The sequence below is a fragment of the Carassius gibelio genome, chromosome A17 (assembly GCF_023724105.1).
Source record: "Carassius gibelio isolate Cgi1373 ecotype wild population from Czech Republic chromosome A17, carGib1.2-hapl.c, whole genome shotgun sequence".
In the NCBI taxonomy this organism is placed as follows: Eukaryota; Metazoa; Chordata; class Actinopteri; order Cypriniformes; family Cyprinidae; genus Carassius; species Carassius gibelio.
The window spans coordinates 20,778,190-20,797,439 of record NC_068387.1 but is presented as its reverse complement, the minus strand read 5'-3'; the positions used below and the strand labels follow the sequence as shown (position 1 = coordinate 20,797,439).

General features: G+C 36.4%; 1 protein-coding gene across 4 annotated transcripts in view; it reads left to right on the top strand.

Annotated features, from left to right (window-relative positions):
• LOC127933317 (forkhead box protein N3-like) overlaps positions 1 to 19,250 on the top strand; it is a 78,642-nt gene that overhangs the window by 40,333 nt on the left and 19,059 nt on the right. For all 4 annotated transcript variants that reach the window (XM_052530214.1, XM_052530217.1, XM_052530216.1 and 1 more), the window contains exon 4: positions 9,984 to 10,051. In XM_052530214.1, the coding sequence (XP_052386174.1) occupies positions 9,984 to 10,051 (68 nt within the window). The remainder of the gene's footprint in view (positions 1 to 9,983; positions 10,052 to 19,250) is intronic.

Here is a 19,250-nt window from a genome sequence, read left to right as displayed (position 1 = left end):
ATTGAATGAACTCGACCTCATCTAATTAATATCTATAAGTTGCTGCAGTTTATACTATATTCCGCCCTCACATTTCAGATCTTTCTGGTAACCCTGGTGTAAGGGGTGTGTGAATAAGGTTGCAAAGATAGCACAGTAGTGTTTGGCACACACAGGCTCGGCTTCCTCTCTCTCTCCGGCCAGATGGTCAATCTGCGTATAGCAGTGTGTAATAAAGTGTTTATCTGGCCACTGCGGCTCCCAGGAAGCCAAATGAAGCTTTTTATAGCATTCCTAAGGTTCACGCGAATCAGCTGAGTCATAGACTGACACACTCCTTTTTTTTTTTTTTGCTCATTTTTTAATGCACCACTCTTTCATCTTTGCTGTTTTTGTAATCACAGCAATAGCGTGGAGATTATTAGATCCTGAGGGTAGTGAGCTGAGAGCTTCAGCTCTTTTTCAGGTTGTTGGTCAGGAAGACAGATGGAATGAATGCAGAGTTTGCTCTGGTGATATCATCATCAATCCCTGTGGATGGGTACATATGTGTCCTTATTCACTGTGGAGGGATGAGGTGGTTTCATTTAAAGAAGGGAAAATATGGAGAAATTAATTTGGGTTATCTTTCTTTGAAATGGAATAGGTTGATCCACTTTGTAAACATTACATGAAAGTTCAAAACCTGAAGCTTCTGTCCAGTTTTAATTGAATTTCAATTAAATTGTGGTAGCAACAAATTGGGGGACATTAAGATTTATATATTTTTTTGAAGAAACTAATCCTTTTATTCCGCAAGGACGCATTATATTGATCAAAAATGACTTTTTACACCGTTTCAGAAGATTTCTATTTCAAATAAACACTGTATTGTACATCATGTTGTTGTAAAGGTCAGTGAGAGGATGGAAGTGACTGGTTTTGATGTAAGAAATCTTGACTAACATTTAAATGGCAGTGTGTGGGATCAGGTAGATGAGCATTCCTTAACATGCTCACAATGTGAACGAGAGCGCAGGAGGAACAACTGGGCCTCGGAGTTCACCGATGCATGTTTGCCCTTGCGAGGTTATTAGCGTGATAGTCGCCATAGCAACAGGAACGCCTCCATGGTAACACATAGCTGAGACAGGTGCAGTTGCATCACAGGGCTATTTGTTGCCTGGCAAAAGGACAGGCCATTAGCGCTCGGGAAATACAGTAGCGCCCTGGAAACATGCAACTCTCCATGGCAACCGCAGATGGCCTGGAGCATATTTTAGGGTTTTCTGTACCTGCTTTTGTCTGTCTTCATAAAAATTCAAAGACGCGTGAAATATTGGAGATGACAAGTGGAGGTCCAGTCGCTTTTGGAGATTAATTTTAAATGGGACTGTGAATCTGAAGAAGCCCAGAAACAAAGAGAGGGAGGAAAAAACAGTGAGTTCACAGAGAGTGACATAGTTCTCATTTTTAATAGTTGTCATTTCAGCCTGTAGGTAAAAATGCATTACTAAAAAAAAAAAAAAAAAAAATTTACAAGCTGATGAAAAGCTCTAGTTTCTAGTTGGGTATCGTCTTGTTTCGCTTCTTTCTCTTTTTCTCTCCCAGACTTGCAGTCTTGTTTGTGTGCCTCTGCCCCCACCTCTCCTGCCGTCAAGTCTTCTCAGTAACACTAAATGACTAGATCGCCCACTATTCCACGCTTACTCTAATGGCCGGTGCTGTAAATGATGGGGCTTCCATATCTGGCAGAAACCCTCAGTGTGTCAGATCTTCTCCGTCTATAAAGTTTAGAGATATATTAGCTTTTCAGCAGCCCAAGACTGATGACCCTTCCAATGGGACACGTCCCATGTCTCTTTGATTAACATAGGTCTGAGAAGAACATTCTTCGCTGAGAGAAGCTTTGGGGGGTTGGTTGAGGTATTTTGAGGATTTAGTGTTTATGACATGAGTGAGGATTTCTTTAGTTCATTTAGCATACACAAACATCTATTTTAGCTTCTCTTACAATCTTTTGTCATCTTTTTAGGTGATTTAGAGAAACAAAAAGGAGGTTGTGGAAGGTTGTGGCTTTTTTGGGTGGTGGTGGGCAGTCATTGAAAGCACATCTGTGGAGATTTATTATCTTTGAGGTATTTTAGTTCCCTTGGAAGTTTGTCAACAGCCTGCCTTTTTCCTGTTAAAAGTCCATGGAAAATATTCAGTCTGGATCCACAAGTCGTATTTTTCTGTGCTCTAAAACCACTTCCCTCCAGCTCTGATTTAGTTGTTTTACAGACGTGTTTTGTATTGCAAATACACTTTCTTTGAGTTTCACAATCTAGTCTAAAAAAATAAAGCTTCTAAGGGTGGTTTTGTAGCGATGCAACAGAAGAACCATTTTGGGCTCCCCAGGTACCTTTCTATTAGGGCTGCAGGATTTATCAAAAGTTTACACAAATAAATATCACAACAGCTTGCGATATCTGAACCAGATATAAAAGGCTTCTTAAATAAAAGTGTTACAAAAGGTCAAAGGTATAGGTCGACGCATATAGCTGAGAATTGTTTGAGTGTGTGTGTGCGCATGCTTTGGGTGTGTGTGACGTCTATGCACAGAGAAAACTGCCCCTGCGTACAGCGAGTTGATTCTTTCACGTCTCCTTTTTGAACAGACAAAAATCCACAGAATTGTCAAAATACCTGTCTCGACATTCGCTCTCGTAAAAGCAGTCAGTTATGTTTTAAATGCCACTGGATCTGTGCAGTCAGTCTTAAATTGACAGCAGTCTATAAATACGTGCTACTGAATATGTCACTAATGTTTATCAAAAAAAAAAGATATTAACAAATATTCATCTAAATTTAATTCATACAGTGAACACTATGCAGTTGTATTTTACACTTGATTCTTACATTTCTGTCCCTGAATATTACTGTTTATTTTATCAATTCTTGTCATTTGTATATTTGTTACCCCCCCCCCCCCTTTTTCCCTACTTTTGACTGTTCAGTTACCTTTAATATTTTTGTAACTTTCATAGGCTATAGGTTTTGCTCTGGTTTATGAAGAAGTCCTTAAAGTGTACTTTAAGTAATAAATAGAAAGCAAAGTTATACATTTTCTTGTTTGTTTTTTCAAATTGATGTTATAATTACATTTCCTGATTTGTGACATTTTTATGTACCGTATTTTTCGGACTAAAAGTCGCACCTGAGTATAAGTCGCATCAGTCCAAAAATAAGTCAAGGTGAGGAAAAAAAACACATTTATTTAGAACCAATAGAAAACATTACCGTCTAACGGTAATGTTTTCGATTGGTTCATTTATCTTGGTTCATTTCTCTCGGTTCATGTCAAATTAATTTTGATAAATAAGTCGCACCTGACTATAAGTCGCAGGACCAGCCAAACTATGAAAAAATTTGTGACTTATAGTCCGGAAAATACAGTAATTCTAAAACTTTCAGAAGTGTTCCAAAAAAGCACGTGAAACATATTGGTTGTATTTTTTCATTTTTAAATATAATTTTAATTGACTTTCCACACTTAAGTCAATATTGTATGTCATATTGAATATAAAATTATTTAACGAGGTATCAAATTTTTCTTCAATATCGCACTGCACTACTTTCAATGAAAAATTCTTAAAAGAACCATTTTTTCTTAGTCTTAGCTGTTCTCAACCTCCTGACCCTGAGAAAGCCTCCATTGTGAGCCGTTGAGCCCGGATGAGAGCAGTTCAGATTTCACACGAACAAAAGTTAAAAACCTCAAGGTGAGAAGTAACCTGCAGGGGAGAACCGGTGCTGGCACCAATTAGACTTTAGATTAGTTAAAGAGGATTGCGATTGTAGGGGTAAAAAGAAAATGTAGAGGGCGATAGGATTTGAAATTAGATTATAGAATCAAGTGAAAGGAGGTAAGCTTTGTTTAAAAATGAATGACCCAAGCCTGCTCCTGATGGAGATGGAGAAAGCAGCTATTCCTTGAAAGGTGTGAGTGTTTGCATTTACAGAGCAAACAGATAGAGCACGCCAGATTAAAAATAGATGGGCTATATACTCAGCAAGACTCCAGCCGGTGGCACATGTGTTTTACATTCAAACATCCAGCAAGGGCAAAAGAGCGCCCTTCCCCATTGATGTTTAACATTTTTTGAAAATGCTCCGGCAGGCGTAGCTGCACTATCAGAGCCCTGAAGAAATCTGTTTTTGGCTTCATAGCTGGCGTTAACATTTCATTAAAAAGCATTTGTGCTGAAGAAGTGAGCCACGTTCCCACATAAAGTGTTCAGAGAGGTTCCGCTAGAGCCGGCTGGGGTCGTTTCTGCTTAGATTACCGGGATATGCATTTGTAGGCCAAGGTAGTGGCTCTGTTCTGTTCTATGCCCTGTACCCTGGTGCAACCCCTCCCCCTCCACCCCTCAAATGTTGTTATACAACACGTTTTAAATAGATTTTTACATTATTTGAAGAAAATGAGGTGTGCTTACCCATGCAAAACTTACTGGCACAATGCTAGGATATTGAATAAGGCCCACTGAATAAGAGCGTATCAGATTTTTTTTGCGTAGTTGACGGAAATGTCACTTTGGTCAGCGCATTATCTTTCATTTCTTTGGTTATGTTCATGCATTTTATACATTAAAATATACCTATTTTATATCTTTTTATTTATGTATTCCTAATTGTAAATTATTTAAAATGTATTCATTATGTACTTTATTTAATTATTGATATTTTATTTTACATATATATACAGTTATTTACTTTTACATACATTATACATACAATTATTTTGAAATAAAATACATAAGTCAAATATAACTATTACAAATATCAAAGTATAATTATAAATTTATTTATAATTTAAATAATTTTATAAATAATTTATTTTATTTAGTTTCATTATATATTTTTTTAAATTATATATATATATATATATATATATATATATATATATATATATATATATATATATATATATATATATATATATATATATATATATATAATATATAGTTATAGTTATATAGTTATATATTTATAATATTTCATTTTATATTTTGATTTTAGATTTTTTATTATTTTATTATATAATTTTTTTGAAAACTGTTTTATTTATGTGTGTACTGTGTATATGTATGTATGTGTATGTATGTATGTATGTATGTGTGTGTGTATATTATATATATACATAGGTGCGTGTGAGTGTGTATATATATACATTAAATAGTTTTGAAATAAAATACTGAATTAATTAAATGTAACAATTAAAAAATCTATATAATTGTATTTTAATTAAAATAATTATATGTACAATTATATAGTTATACATTATAATTAGAAGGGGAAAAAGGATACCTTTTTTTTTGTGAGCCACTGAAATTGTGGTAGATAGGAACTAGAAATGTGAACTACTGGCCTTATTGGGCAAGCAAAAAAAAAAATCCTTACCATTGAGACCTGTAGGCTGTTTGCCATGGTGTCGCTAGGGTGTTCTGGTTGGTTGCTAGGTAGTTTATCGTTGTCCTAAGGCCAAAGAGTATACCACAAGTCTCTGATTTTCCCTCCTTTAATTTAGTTTATTGTTTGCCAGGCAACTAACCGTATGATTCACAGTATCATTCATGACCATAGCACAAACAGTTTTGTGCCTAAGCTAAATAGGAGTTCGCTCAAATCACTAACACTTCGTCTGAGTAACAGTAATAGTTCCTTTAGTCAAGAACAAAAGCTGCTATTGATACAAGGCCGCATCAGGGCTCTTGGGCTCAAATTCCATCAGCAGCTGTTTGATTGTTCCCTCCTCTCAATGTGTTAAATAATACTGGCGAAATCATGGGCCAGATAATTGCAGCTGGAGATCTCATTTCTTTTTATTATGTTCAGAGAGTGGAGGGCACATAATAACATATAAATAACATAATACCATAAAAGCTTTCCTGCTTTTTTGGTTTGGTTCTTACAGCTGATTAAAAAAAGGACCTGGGTCGTCTATCATGAGGCATGCTGTGTCCATGGCAACACATACCATAGCTGTAACCCGATACAAAGCATTTGTGCATTAGGAGTATGAACAGTCCTCCTGAAGTAGAAAGAGGGAGAGATGGCATGTTGAACCCAACACTGCAGGGATCTTGCTCTTTCATACTGTACTTCAGCCATGTGTCAGCAGCATGAATACCTACACCTAACTGTCACTCTCACTCATTTGAAGCTTAGTGTGCGTAAGTTAATTCAGAACAAAACTAACTTTTTTTGTTATTTCATTGGAACACTTTTCTTCTTAAATAGTAGGGATAAAATAATGCTGTATATAGCAGCCTTATAATTTTTATATAATTTTTGGATTATGCCAGCATTATACATTTTTGCAGGTTTTCAGGTAATTCATTTGGTCAATATCTACCTTTAAAAAAATTTTTTTATTACATAATATATACAATGTGTGTATATATATATATATATATATATTTATATAACAGAATATAATATGTAAAGTATATCAAATGTTAATCAATTGAATATAGTTGTATAAAATATTATACTATTGTTATTAAAATGCTATAAATATTAAATATAATTTTGCATCTGTTTATATAAAATATTAATTAATAAACAATAAATTGAATGCAATATCAATAGATATTAAAATATATGTTAAATACATAAAATATTTATGACTACTATATATGTAAAATTATATAATACAAAATTATGATTTGTTTAAATAAAATATAATTCTGTTTAATATTACATTACTTTCTACCTTTTCTACTCAAGTGTTCAACTCCAATATCTCAATCAGAAATTAAATTCACAGTGGTCTTTTTTATGTGATAAAAGTTTCACATTTTTGTGGTGTAAATGTTCTTATACGCTGATCGGTCTCATTTATTGTGGTTGTAAGGAGTTAAAGTAAACATAACAAACCCAAAAGAATTTATTTTTACCTCCCTGCATATTTTAAGATGGTACTCTTTCATTTTTGGGGTTTCGGAACTGTCGGATCCTGTACATTAGTAATGACTGAATGCTATACTCAGGTGTAAGGTTAGTAAAAAAAAAATCTGAAAGTTGAAAGTTAGAGATGTTTTAGTTGCTAGGCGACTAGTATGCTAATGAAGATGTTCATCTCAAGCTGTGTCTGAGCAGTGCTGAGATATGTTTTAATCACTCTCAACGGGAAAAAGTAGGGGGAAAAGAATCTAAAACATTCTGACGGAACACTGTAATTAATGGCTCCGTAAAGAAATCGAAAGGTTCCATTACTTCTCACACTAAATTGTCCTCAATTGTCAGGGCAGATACCTGAAGTCTGACAGCCCTGTGGAGATTAGCAAATGTGAAGTGGCAGTGCTGTGTTTATTCACCTTGGCACACGGCCTCTCGACGATTGGAGATGCCATGCACCGTAGAGCGCTCCTTCATCAGGAGAGGTCCAGAGCCAAAACAGCCCTGTCAACCCGCAGACTTAGGCTTTTAAATACAACATGTAGACAAATGTGCTCAAAGCCCTGTGCCACCTCTGTTTGTTCTAATTCTCAATTAGTTAATTTACTCTAAGAAGATTAAGAAGGGAAGGCGACAGAGCCAATGTCTACACATACTGAATCTACAGGGAAGCAGAAAGTGGATCGAGGGCTAAATCGAAGATTAGACTGCTCCTGATTAGATTTGTGAAGCTCGCAGTGAGCACTGAGCGAGGAATCGTACACAAGAAGGTAATTGATCGCAACTAAGCAGCTAATCCACGAAAAAATATTTCATAACCTTTTGAAGCAAAAAATATTCAGATCAGTAGGGACTGTCTGGAAACAGAGATGTGGAAAAAACATTTTGAAATACTGCTAAATGTGAAACCCTGCTCCAATAGACCAATACTTCACTAATCAAAAGGTCAGGAAATTCATATTTGCTGTCACAGATGATCAGTGTCTGGGAATGCGAATCATTAGAGGAGATGAAAAAGATCAAGACAAAATTCATGACTTAATTAAGTTTGATCATATTTGAAGCACTCTTAAATCTTTACAAATGTTTTCATGTAGTACATTTGGATAACATTCATAACGTTACAGTTTACATACAGTTGCAAACACTTCTAATAGTTTATCTTTTACATTTTTTATCATTTATTTTATATTGTTTGTTTTATGTATTATACATTTATATATATTTGAAATAAATGTAAATTTTATTTATAGAAATTATATATAAATAAAATAAAAAATTATATAACACATTTAGTAATAATAAAAAATCTTTCAATGTAATTATTCAATATTTTTTTGTAATAAAATGTGTTACTATATTGTTATAATGTATATAATATTGCTTTGTTATTTTTTTATTTCTCAACATTTTATATTAATACAATAATGGTTACATTTAATTATCAAATACTTATTAAATTTACCATATATTGTTTAATTTATTATACTAATGTTAATTTGAGTATGATGTTTTGTTTCGGTGACCCTGACATAGATAGCGTTTGAGTTCGTACACACATCCTGCCTCATACCATCACTTCTTTTCATGAAGGGCCTGTTGACCTCCTTTTCCAACCACCAGGAAAAATCAATAGCTATTATATGTGAGCAGTCCTGAAGTCTGGTTTCATTTCTCACAGCCAGCACAGTAACTTGCTTTTTTCCCCCTGTTCATCGCAGGTATATTCAAATGTCTGTTTTCAGGCATTTTTTTAAACCAGTAATACAGATAAAAAAAAAAAACAACAACAAAAAAAAAACCTTCCAATTTTCCTGCCTGAGTGACAGCACAGAGCATTAACATGGTTTACCAGATCGCTCCGTTCATTTGTTCCCAAAAAAAGGTCCCACCAGTTGTGGGTGTGTAGTTCAGCTGAAGTGTCTCCCGCTGTGAAGCTCCATCACCTGAGCCGGCCTGTCATCTCAGGACTAGAAAGTAATGATTAAAGCTATGAGGGCTCAATTTGAAGGAGTTGCTGCATAGTCAAGTCTCAACATTGTATAAGCCTCCAACCCTCCTCATGTTCTGCCGTTGTACCCAAAGTTTACTTTAAAATATCAAAGTTACTAGTTGCTAATAAAAGGTTGACTAATTTTGGATTTTTTTTAAATTAGATTTAGATTTTCTATTGGATTTTTTTAAATATATTTCTAGAATTGATTATTTAATTAGCTTTACCTATTACTGTTGCTCCTTCAGCCGATAAATCACATGGTAAAACTCTCTAGAAAAGTTGTTTTGAAATTCATCTTATAATAATACGTGAAGGAATGGTTCACCTCAAAATGAAAATTTGCTGAAAATGTACTCACTCATTTGGAAAAATCACAGTAAAAATCACAGTAATCCACGCAACTCCAGTCCATCAATTAAGGTTTTGTGAAGTGAAGAAAGAAATCCATCATTAAGATGTCTTTAATGTCAAATGTCTCGTCTGAATCGGGAGTGAAATATGCACAGATATAAATATATCGGATATAAATATAGATATAAATATATGCAAAATGTCAACAGGGGCTTTTTCACTTGAGGAAACCTTATGGATGTAGGACTTATGTTTTGGGCAGAACAAATGGTTTAGAGTTAAATCAGCTGGATCCTTTTGTTGCAAATATACAGCTTTTCACTTTATAGTTTGGTAATTGATAGACTGGAGTCTTGTGGATTACTTATGGATTATTGTGCTGGTTTAACCAACTGTTTGAACATTCTGATGGCACCCACTCTAGCTGCATTCGTTAATGTTATTAATGTAAAACTGTGATAACATGATCTCATAACTTGAATCCTGTATCAATTTATGATTTTACAGTATCAACATAAAAATAGCTACGCTCACCATGGTATTCCTTTGTGAATGTGTACATGCACTCTCTGTCTGTTTCACTCTTCCTTTCTCTTTTGGCACCTTTTATCTCTTAAAATATCTTTCGTGCCATTTCGTTGTCTGTTTTTCAGGATCGCAGTCCATCTGTCAGTTGTACATCATCTGTTTGTGTCACTTTCTCATCATTCTCTCCACTGTGTTTTCTTTACAGTATGTCCAGTCCTCCAATTTGGCCAGGAAGTCCCTTTTACAGAAAAAACAAGGGGGTCCTGCTACAAGGTAGAGTGACGTGTCTTACCATATTGACATGCTTTGAACCATTTTGTCCTTAATGTGTTGTTTGTTCCACTGACAAGTGCGCTTTGTTCATTTTTACCCACATCAGTTCTACTACAAGAAGGGTTCTTGGTTTATTTGCATGCTCTTTAGATGAGCCTTTTCTTCAGCAAAAGGCTCATATTTATGTGCATGACTAGGTCATTAAGGAATAAGCTGGGTGGGTGATTATTTGATTTGTTTGCCCTGGTTAAAAACGAGCTGCTTCAAATCTGAATATCTTCTATAAAAAATAAGGGTAGTATTTAAAATATTCCCCCATTAGACAAAAATCTGTATCATTAAAAAAAAAAGCATACTTGGTAATAAAACTCTTTCTGATTCTGATTCGTACAGGGTTAATGCTTGGTGCATGCCTAAAAACGAATTGTTTTGTACACAAGAACCCTTTTAAAGTTAAATCTACGATAGCAAACCTTTTAAAACTAGACCCCGTGGCTGTTTCCTTGCTTATTTTAATAATGGCTGCAATGAAAGCCTTATTACACTCATTAGCCTCAGCAGGCAGAGGATTGGACGGCTTGTTGTGCACTTTTCCTGGGTATCTTCATCCCAGCACTCGGAGAGTAAATGTTAACGATAACAGTTATAACATTATTAGTTCATTTATTCAATGCAATAGCAGTAAGTAATGTTTTAAAGATAGTAGACTTCCTATTTGTTGCATGTGAATTTTGCTGCTTTCTATTGATAGAGATGGTGGGTAGAGGACAGGAAGTTATGCAAAATCAGAATCACATGGCTGGTTCATGAGCGCAAAGCACAGTTTGGTCACAGTTTATGCTATTGAACTAATCCACCTCTTAACAGTTTTATCCAGTATAAGACCAATGCCTACTGTGGCCCAATGTTACAAGTGGTTGACTTATTGACATGCCCAGAAGCGGTTCTTTAGACACCTAAATGAATTTGCTTTCAGTGCGCCTAAGATGTGATCTATATTTAATTTGACTGGAAATTAATTCTCGCCAAGCTCTAAAGACATTGACCGATGGCTTGGTTTGTTTCACAACGCATGGTCCATCGTCCTGATATACTTGATATTCTTGTCCTGAAAGTTTCCTTGTTCAAATCTCTCCTTAGTATGTGCTGGATCCCTCCACATGCATTTCTTTGATGAGACTCATGCGTGTGAATCATAGTAATCAGAGATTTAATTAACCTGGTGGCATTTAAAGCGGTACACTAATGGAAGTGCGGTGCGAGAGCTGTTATTATAAATATGTTTCTCATCCAAGGTGCAAGAGTGACGCTCACGGCAGTCCAAAGCCCAGGAGACATCCACCACCTACATCACCACAGCAGAGCAACTCTAGTTGCTCACTCACAGCCTGATCATTACTTAGCTTTTTTTGTGTGTGTGTGTGTGTGTGTGTGTTCAGTTACATAAACCCCTGCACCATAATGAGTATCTGATGAATGCGAATGTATAGTCGGTTATACAGTATTGTTCAAAATAATAGCAGTACAATGTGACTAACCAGAATAATCAAGGTTTTTAGTATATTTTTTATTGCTACGTGGCAAACAAGTTACCAGTAGGTTCAGTAGATTGTCCGAAAACAAACAAGACCCAGCATTCATGATATCCACGCTCTTAAGGCTGTGCAATTGGGCAATTAGTTGAAAGGGGTGTGTTCAAAAAAATAGCAGTGTCTACCTTTGACTGTACAAACTCAAAACTATTTTGTACAAACATTTTTTTTTTCTGGGATTTAGCAATCCTGTGAATCACTAAACTAATATTTAGTTGTATGACCACAGTTTTTTAAAACTGCTTGACATCTGTGTCGCATGGAGTCTACCAACTTGTGGCACCTCTCAGCTGTTATTCCACTCCATGATTCTTTAACAACATTCCACAATTCATTCACATTTCTTGGTTTTGCTTCAGAAACAGCATTTTTGATATCACCCCACAAGTTCTCAATTGGATTAAGGTCTGGAGATTGGGCTGGCCACTCCATAACATTAATTTTGTTGGTTTGGAACCAAGACTTTGCCCGTTTACTAGTGTGTTTTGGGTCATTGTCTTGTTGAAACAACCATTTCAAGGGCATGTCCTCTTCAGCATAGGGCAACATGACCTCTTCAAGTATTTTAACATATGCAAACTGATCCATGATCCCTGGTATGCGATAAATAGGCCCAACACCATAGTAGGAGAAACATGCCCATATCATGATGCTTGCACCTCCATGCTTCACTGTCTTCACTGTGTACTGTGGCTTGAATTCAGAGTTTGGGGGTCGTCTCACAAACTGCCTGTGGCCCTTGGACCCAAAAAGAACAATTTTACTCTCATCAGTCCACAAAATGTTCCTCCATTTCTCTTTAGGCCAGTTGATGTGTTCTTTGGCAAATTGTAACCTCTTCTGCACATGCCTTTTTTTTAACAGAGGGACTTTGCGGGGGATTCTTGAAAATAGATTAGCTTCACACAGACGTCTTCTAACTGTCACAGTACTTACAGGTAACTCCAGACTGTCTTTGATCATCCTGGAGGTGATCATTGGCTGAGCCTTTGCCATTCTGGTTATTCTTCTATCCATTTTGATGGTTGTCTTCCGTTTTCTTCCACGTCTCTCTGGTTTTGCTCTCCATTTTAAGGCATTGGAGATCATTTTAGCTGAACAGCCTATCATTTTTTGCACCTCTTTATAGGTTTTCCCCTCTCTAATCAACTTTTTAATCAAAGTACGCTGTTCTTCTGAACAATGTCTTGAACGACCCATTTTCCTCAGCTTTCAAATGCATGTTCAACAAGTGTTGGCTTCATCCTTAAATAGGGGCCACCTGATTCACACCTGTTTCTTCACAAAATTGATGACCTCAGTGATTGAATGCCACACTGCTATTTTTTTGAACACACCCCTTTCAACTAATTCAACTAATTGCCCAATTGCACAGCCTTAAGAGCGTGCATATCATGAATGCTGGGTCTCATTTGTTTTCTGAGAATCTACTGAACCTACTGGTAACTTGTTTGCCACGTAGCAATAAAAAAATATACGAAAAACCTTGATTATTCTGGTTAGTCACATTGTACTGCTATTATTTTGAACAATACTGTACATCATCACCCTCTTAAACACGCTTATATGACAGAGAAAATCACAACACACCCTCTCGAAGAGTGTCATTTGAGCGCTACATAGAGGTGCCGTGCAGGCAGCAACTTGCTCAAAATAATTGGCAGTTAACTGTGTGTTTTGTAAACTCTTTTGTGGCTGTGACATTATCTGACGCGTGGGGAGGCGACAGCGATACACCTGCAGCGGCTGCCATATTTGTAGGAGGGACGTCTGCTGAGCTCTGAAGTGCTAGTGCACACTAACTCGTGTTGCACGTACTGCGCTCTTCGCCATCCTTCTTTCTCAGATACTGTATGCCTTTGAACATTAAAGCGAAGTTTTCTTCTGCTTGTCAAGGCCCTGGTTGTTGCGTAGCCATTGAAACATCAATTAGATCTAAGATGCCTGCTTGATATGATTATCCGTTTTAGAGGAAGTTTTTAAAAGGCAAGTAAGTTATTAAGGCTAAATAAGCCTTTTTATGAAAAAGATGGATGTGAAGTGAATTCAAAGGCAGGAGAAGAAGTGCGAGCCGGCTTCATTTCAGAGATAACACTTTTCAAGAAGATTTTGCATTTTGTTTTTCTTACAAAAGCTGATGTGTGGTGTATGAGCAGTGGAATGAATTGCTCTCAGTTTGTCTGCTAGCACTGGTGTCTCACTAAATAGTCGAAATGGCACAGAGCTCTGGATTATGTCTCCGAGGATCTTGGGAAATGACACTCCAGACTGTGTGTGGAGATGATGTTTGAGGGAGTGACAGGCAAATGAGCTGTTTGATATTTATTGTGGACCATGATTGACTGTCTTATCACTCTAAAGTACAAGTCTAAAATATTGAGGTTTTTTTTGTGTGTGCGTGTGGTCTTATACTCTCTGAGATGAAGATTTGCAGTGAAGTCACTGGATGGACTAGCTGCTTGTATTTTGACTTTGGCTTTGGTGACGGGTCGATCACTGGCACATTGTCAGTCATGGCAGCCGAGGGGTCATTTAATTTCAAAATGGCTTTCTTTGAAGTCCACTAGAAACTTATTAACTTGCCATAAATTTTAAGCGAGTGCGAACACAGATAGTCGACATGTGTCGTTAAAGTCAGCTGGAATTTCTGCATTTGCATCCCATTTTAAGGCCATAATGTGATGGGAAGTTTGATTAAACAAGACTATGTATGCAAATAAATAAATAGACAAAAAAATATTGATTTTATGTGAGAAGATAATGGGAATTAATGCATCCTTGTGGCATAAAGTACAGAAATTTAAAACAACAACTTACTGACATCAAACTTATCAATGCTGGTGTAAGTATGTATTTATATATTTAATTTGATTAAAAAGTGTCAAATCATTTTATTATTTTCAAGTGCAGGTAGCTTGTGGTAAATTGTGTAAAATGTGTACTGACCCTGCACACTAGAGATTTGTATTGCAGCACTGTGACAAGTGGTCCATATCCAGCCCTCTTATTGGATTTTAACAGACTTTTTTACTGACGGAAAAGACAAGCACAGAACTGCACAAAGACCAAGAAGTTCTACGAACTATTTAGTAAGGGATTACCAGTGAGATTTACTCCTTCAGTTTCTGTCTCTCTCTCTCTTGCTGTTATTTTCTCACACTCTCTCACAGCTAAGCACCTCTCACCTCTCGCACAGTTACCAGTAGGTCGGGATTGATTTGGTGATTGTGGAAGCCCTTTTGACACTCCATGAAAAACGATCCAAATAAACCCCCCTCTTTCCTCTCTTTTACTCTTTCCTGTTTTTTTTTCTCCAGCCTCTTCATGTTGAGTAGCGCCTCTGAAGTTCAAAGCCTTTAGAAGGCTGTGGCTGTGTTTAGAAATGCTGTAGAACACAAATTCTGCTTCTGTTGCTGAATTGGTGAAAGGAGGCTCAGTGATTTATAACTTTTTACATATTTGTGAAAATCCCTCATAATGCTAGGGTGTTTGTTAGGTGTTTCTTGGTTTGTGTGGCTGCTCGTGTGCTTTCTATCATTTCCAGGTTTTTCTGGGAGGTCACCGAGTGGTTATTTCATCAAGTTGCATGATTTTAGGTGCACACATTTACTATGAAGAGGTCCGTTTTTTTATGAGGCATGACATTAACAATAAAGATGAAGGAAGTCTTGAGTGGATGTCCCAGTTATCCGTGCACGTTTCCCCTCTCTGTGACTCACTGTGGTCTTTGGGTTGTTATAGTAAATTTCACTTTATGATTCCATTAAATCATTCCGGACCAATAGGATCAGGATCCAAAACATCCTTGATGAGCTGTGACATATGCATTGGAAGTGCATACATATTGGTCACATCCACTGTTTGAAGGCGGCAAAGAAATGCAGATAAATGTCGCACCTTAAAAGTAGACGAACCAAAAATGCTAAAACTCTCTTTCCGCATTCCGAATGTATTCATCATGCAAGCAGCACATTAAAACGTACTTTTGTTTTTGAGTTCTGATGAATTACAGTAAGACTCATCTCTCTGAGAAGAAAGGCTGTCAGGATTGGACGGAGCTGTGGAACTCTTTCAGTAATACTTTTCAGACCTTATTATTCTCAACGCCAGCAAGTGTGCGCTGGAACGAGAGCGCTGTCTCCTGCCTGCCTTGCAGCCTTGCACGTTTCCTCTTTTATCTCCTCTTTGTTCTACGAGAGTTGTATCGAAATGGACGTGACAAAACTGAGCCGTGTTTTGAAAATGTAGTCACGTCTAGTAACATGAGAATGTATGTACTTTCATGTCTGTGTTTGTGTTTGTGCACTTTCCATCCTTTCATCCTTGCTTAGTGTTCCCTTACTGCAGTGTCATTAGGGTTATCAGTTATCTAATTCGATAAATGTGACATCACAACCATATGCATTTTAATGGTATAATCCACGTTAAATACAATTTGAGCTTAATTGAATTGTTTTTTTTTTCTCTCAAGATCAATTATTTTACATTTTAATACGATTTACTGTTTTCAATAAAATTTATTAAATATATATATATATATATATATATATATATATATATATATATATATATATATATATATATATATATATATATATATATATATATATAAAAACAGTATGCCTACGTCAAACAATAATATTTTTTACAATGTAACCTAAATGCATTTTGTGGGCTAACAGACCTAGATAATGCAAATGTAGCCCGACTTTGTCAACATTTTAACTCGCAGAACAGTTTGTTTTATCAGAACACATGGCTACTTTTGAAAATCTCTTCTGGATTCTTCAGAAATGCATGCTTACTGTAGAAAACTGAATGTGTTTTCTTCATGTAATAAGCAGTAATGAAAGATTGTAGGAGAGTGTCTGTTGGCTTGAGGCTTTGCTTCAGGGGATCAGGCTGAAAATGTTCCTTGTGCTCAGTTCACCTGCCATTCCTCAGATTTCACAGTTGATAAATAGCTGCTGTGTCATAATTGTTCTGCATTTCTTCCTCTCTTTGAATTAGTTGAAAGAATGCGAGGAGCATAGAGAGAAGGGGTGCAAAGAGAGCACAATAGAGCGCTGTGTTGTCATGCCGGTGACATTACCTGTCTTCTCTAGAGGTGGATGCATAAATTCTCATTTCAGACATTCTTTCATTCTTTACTACAGCGGCTGCTTTGAACCTACATGAGTCAGATGAGTTACTAAGAAGTCACACTGAAATGTATTCATCTCTGCCTCTGATGCCACCCCGGCTAACGGTGGGGGGTCCATTCTAAAAGCTACTTGCCTTCCAGCATCTGGGAGAAATGTCTGGGGAACCCTTTTCTCATCATTTCACAAGGTCCCAGCCAACATTAAACATACTGTATAAATGTAAATACACAGTGGGGTTTCCATTCAAATCTGGGAATCCAATATTTTATTAAATCCTGAAAATATTTTAGAAGTATTACAACAAGTTAAATAAAATAAGTAATGTTAATTAGTAATAATTTACGTCCAGTCAGATTTGACATGCAAAGCAGAATTTAAGTTTATCTACTTAAGATCCTAATTATGAGACGATGAGCACATTGAACTTTGTACTGTGCTGCTTATATTTATCAAGCAGTAAAAATGTCCTAAAATAAGTCCTAAACAAGAACTGGTGGTGCATATGTCCCTCACCATTTCACAGAGGGTGAGTGCAAGGACAATTTTAGAATGACATGAGTCATTTATCTCTCTTTGTAGAGAATATATTGACTCCGAATAGACACTGACTGCCTTTGGGTCAGATTATTAGCATTATTATTATTTTGTATTTTACCTGAGGTCTGTCTATCTTTCCATCTTTCCCTCTTTCCATCCCATCTTTCCTCCATCTCCTTCTCCCACTCCCACCGAGGAAGGAAGGCATTGTGTCTGTATGACTCAGCCGAAACAAGAATAAATCTCCATTTTTGTCAGGCTAGTGTAGACAATAAAATGAAGTGACAGAGAGAAAGAAAGAAAAAATGCTTAAAAAATGCCTTGAATGCCTCATCCAGGACATTTCCACTCTTCTAAAATCAGATGAATATTTTGAACTTATTAATATACTTTGGTAGAATACAGCAGTTTTTGTTTGGTTGCTAGGGTGTTAGGAGGTTCCTAAGGTATCCTCGAAGGTTGCCATGGTGGTTTTGGGAAGTGCCATGTTGTTCTGAGTGTTCTTTAGAGTTGCTCTGTGGTTGCTAAGGTGTTCTGAGGATGTTGTGGTTGCTAAGGTGTTCTGAGGATGTTGTGGTCGCTAAGGTGTTCTTAGGATGTTTGGTGGTGGTGGATAGGTATCCTGGGTGATTGCAATGGTGTTCTTAGAATGTTTGAAAGGTTGCTAAGTGTTGTCGAGGTATCCTGGTTGGTTTCTGCAGTGTTTTGGATGGTTGCTAAGTTGTTTGGAGTGTTTTTTTTTTAGCATATTGTTATGTGATTGCTGTGGTGTTCTGGCGTTTGTAGTAGTGCTTCCCTCCTCAACAAGCTGGACAATTTGAGGTTTCTTTCCTGAATATAACAGTTCAGGACGAAGCTTACAACTTAGTGTTAGGGGTTTTGAAAAATTATTATGACTGAACAATAAGAATAGTGATGTTTACCTTAGCAAGCAGCACTAATTATGTATTGGTCATCTCCTCCAAATCCATTTTTTTCCTCATCAATTCAGTTTTCCCATTTGGGAAAGAGAAAAATAACAGGGAGACTGACAGAAAGCAGATAGGACAGAACTAGAAACATTAATCAGGAGAAAACTTTTTGGGCTCCCAGATACATCGAGCACTCATCTCTGAGACTGGCGGTAGGGTGTCTGTTCTCTGCATTGTTATCTTGCCCGTCTCTCAGACGGAGGTTTGTGGGTGTTGCGTCTTACTGAGCAAATTGAAATCATCAAGTGGCATGGTTCATGCTAATTGCTCTGTGGAATGTGTAAAGTTTATTGAAAGCTGCTATTGTAAAGCTGTCCACAGTTAACAATCACCATCCTACAGCTCTACCGTCCCGCTGTAAAAGTGCTTTCACTACAGTGGTTCAGGCTCTAGGATTGCAGAATGACTAAAGAAACATTATAAGCTTGATGGTATAAAAATGTAAATTTCTTGTGTATTATCACCCACTGCCACGTATACCAACAATGGAAATAAGCTCAGTAAGAATAGCAAAATATGTGAGAGAGTGTTGCTGTTGTGTGACTATATTGTATTGCAATTAGTAGCACTTCAGTGTTTTTTTTTTGTTTTGTTTTTTTTGAAAGAAGACTTTTCTGATTATAGAGGCTACTTTTATTTAATAAATAAAATACAGTAAAAACAGAAATATTGTGAAATATAATTAAAACTGTAAGAAATTAATACTTTTATTCAGGAAAGACAAGTGATAGTAAAGACTTGGTTCAAAAGATTTTAATCATAAATTGAATAAATGCTGTTCTTTTTACAGAATTCCAAAAAGAGTATCACCAAATCATTCAACTCAACTTTCTGTTAACATGCTTGGATACAGCACTCTGTGAACAGCCAGCTTCTTTGGCAATGAATGTTTGTGGCTTACCCTCCTTGTGAAGGGTGTCAGTGATTGTCTTCTGGACAACTGTCAGATCAGCAG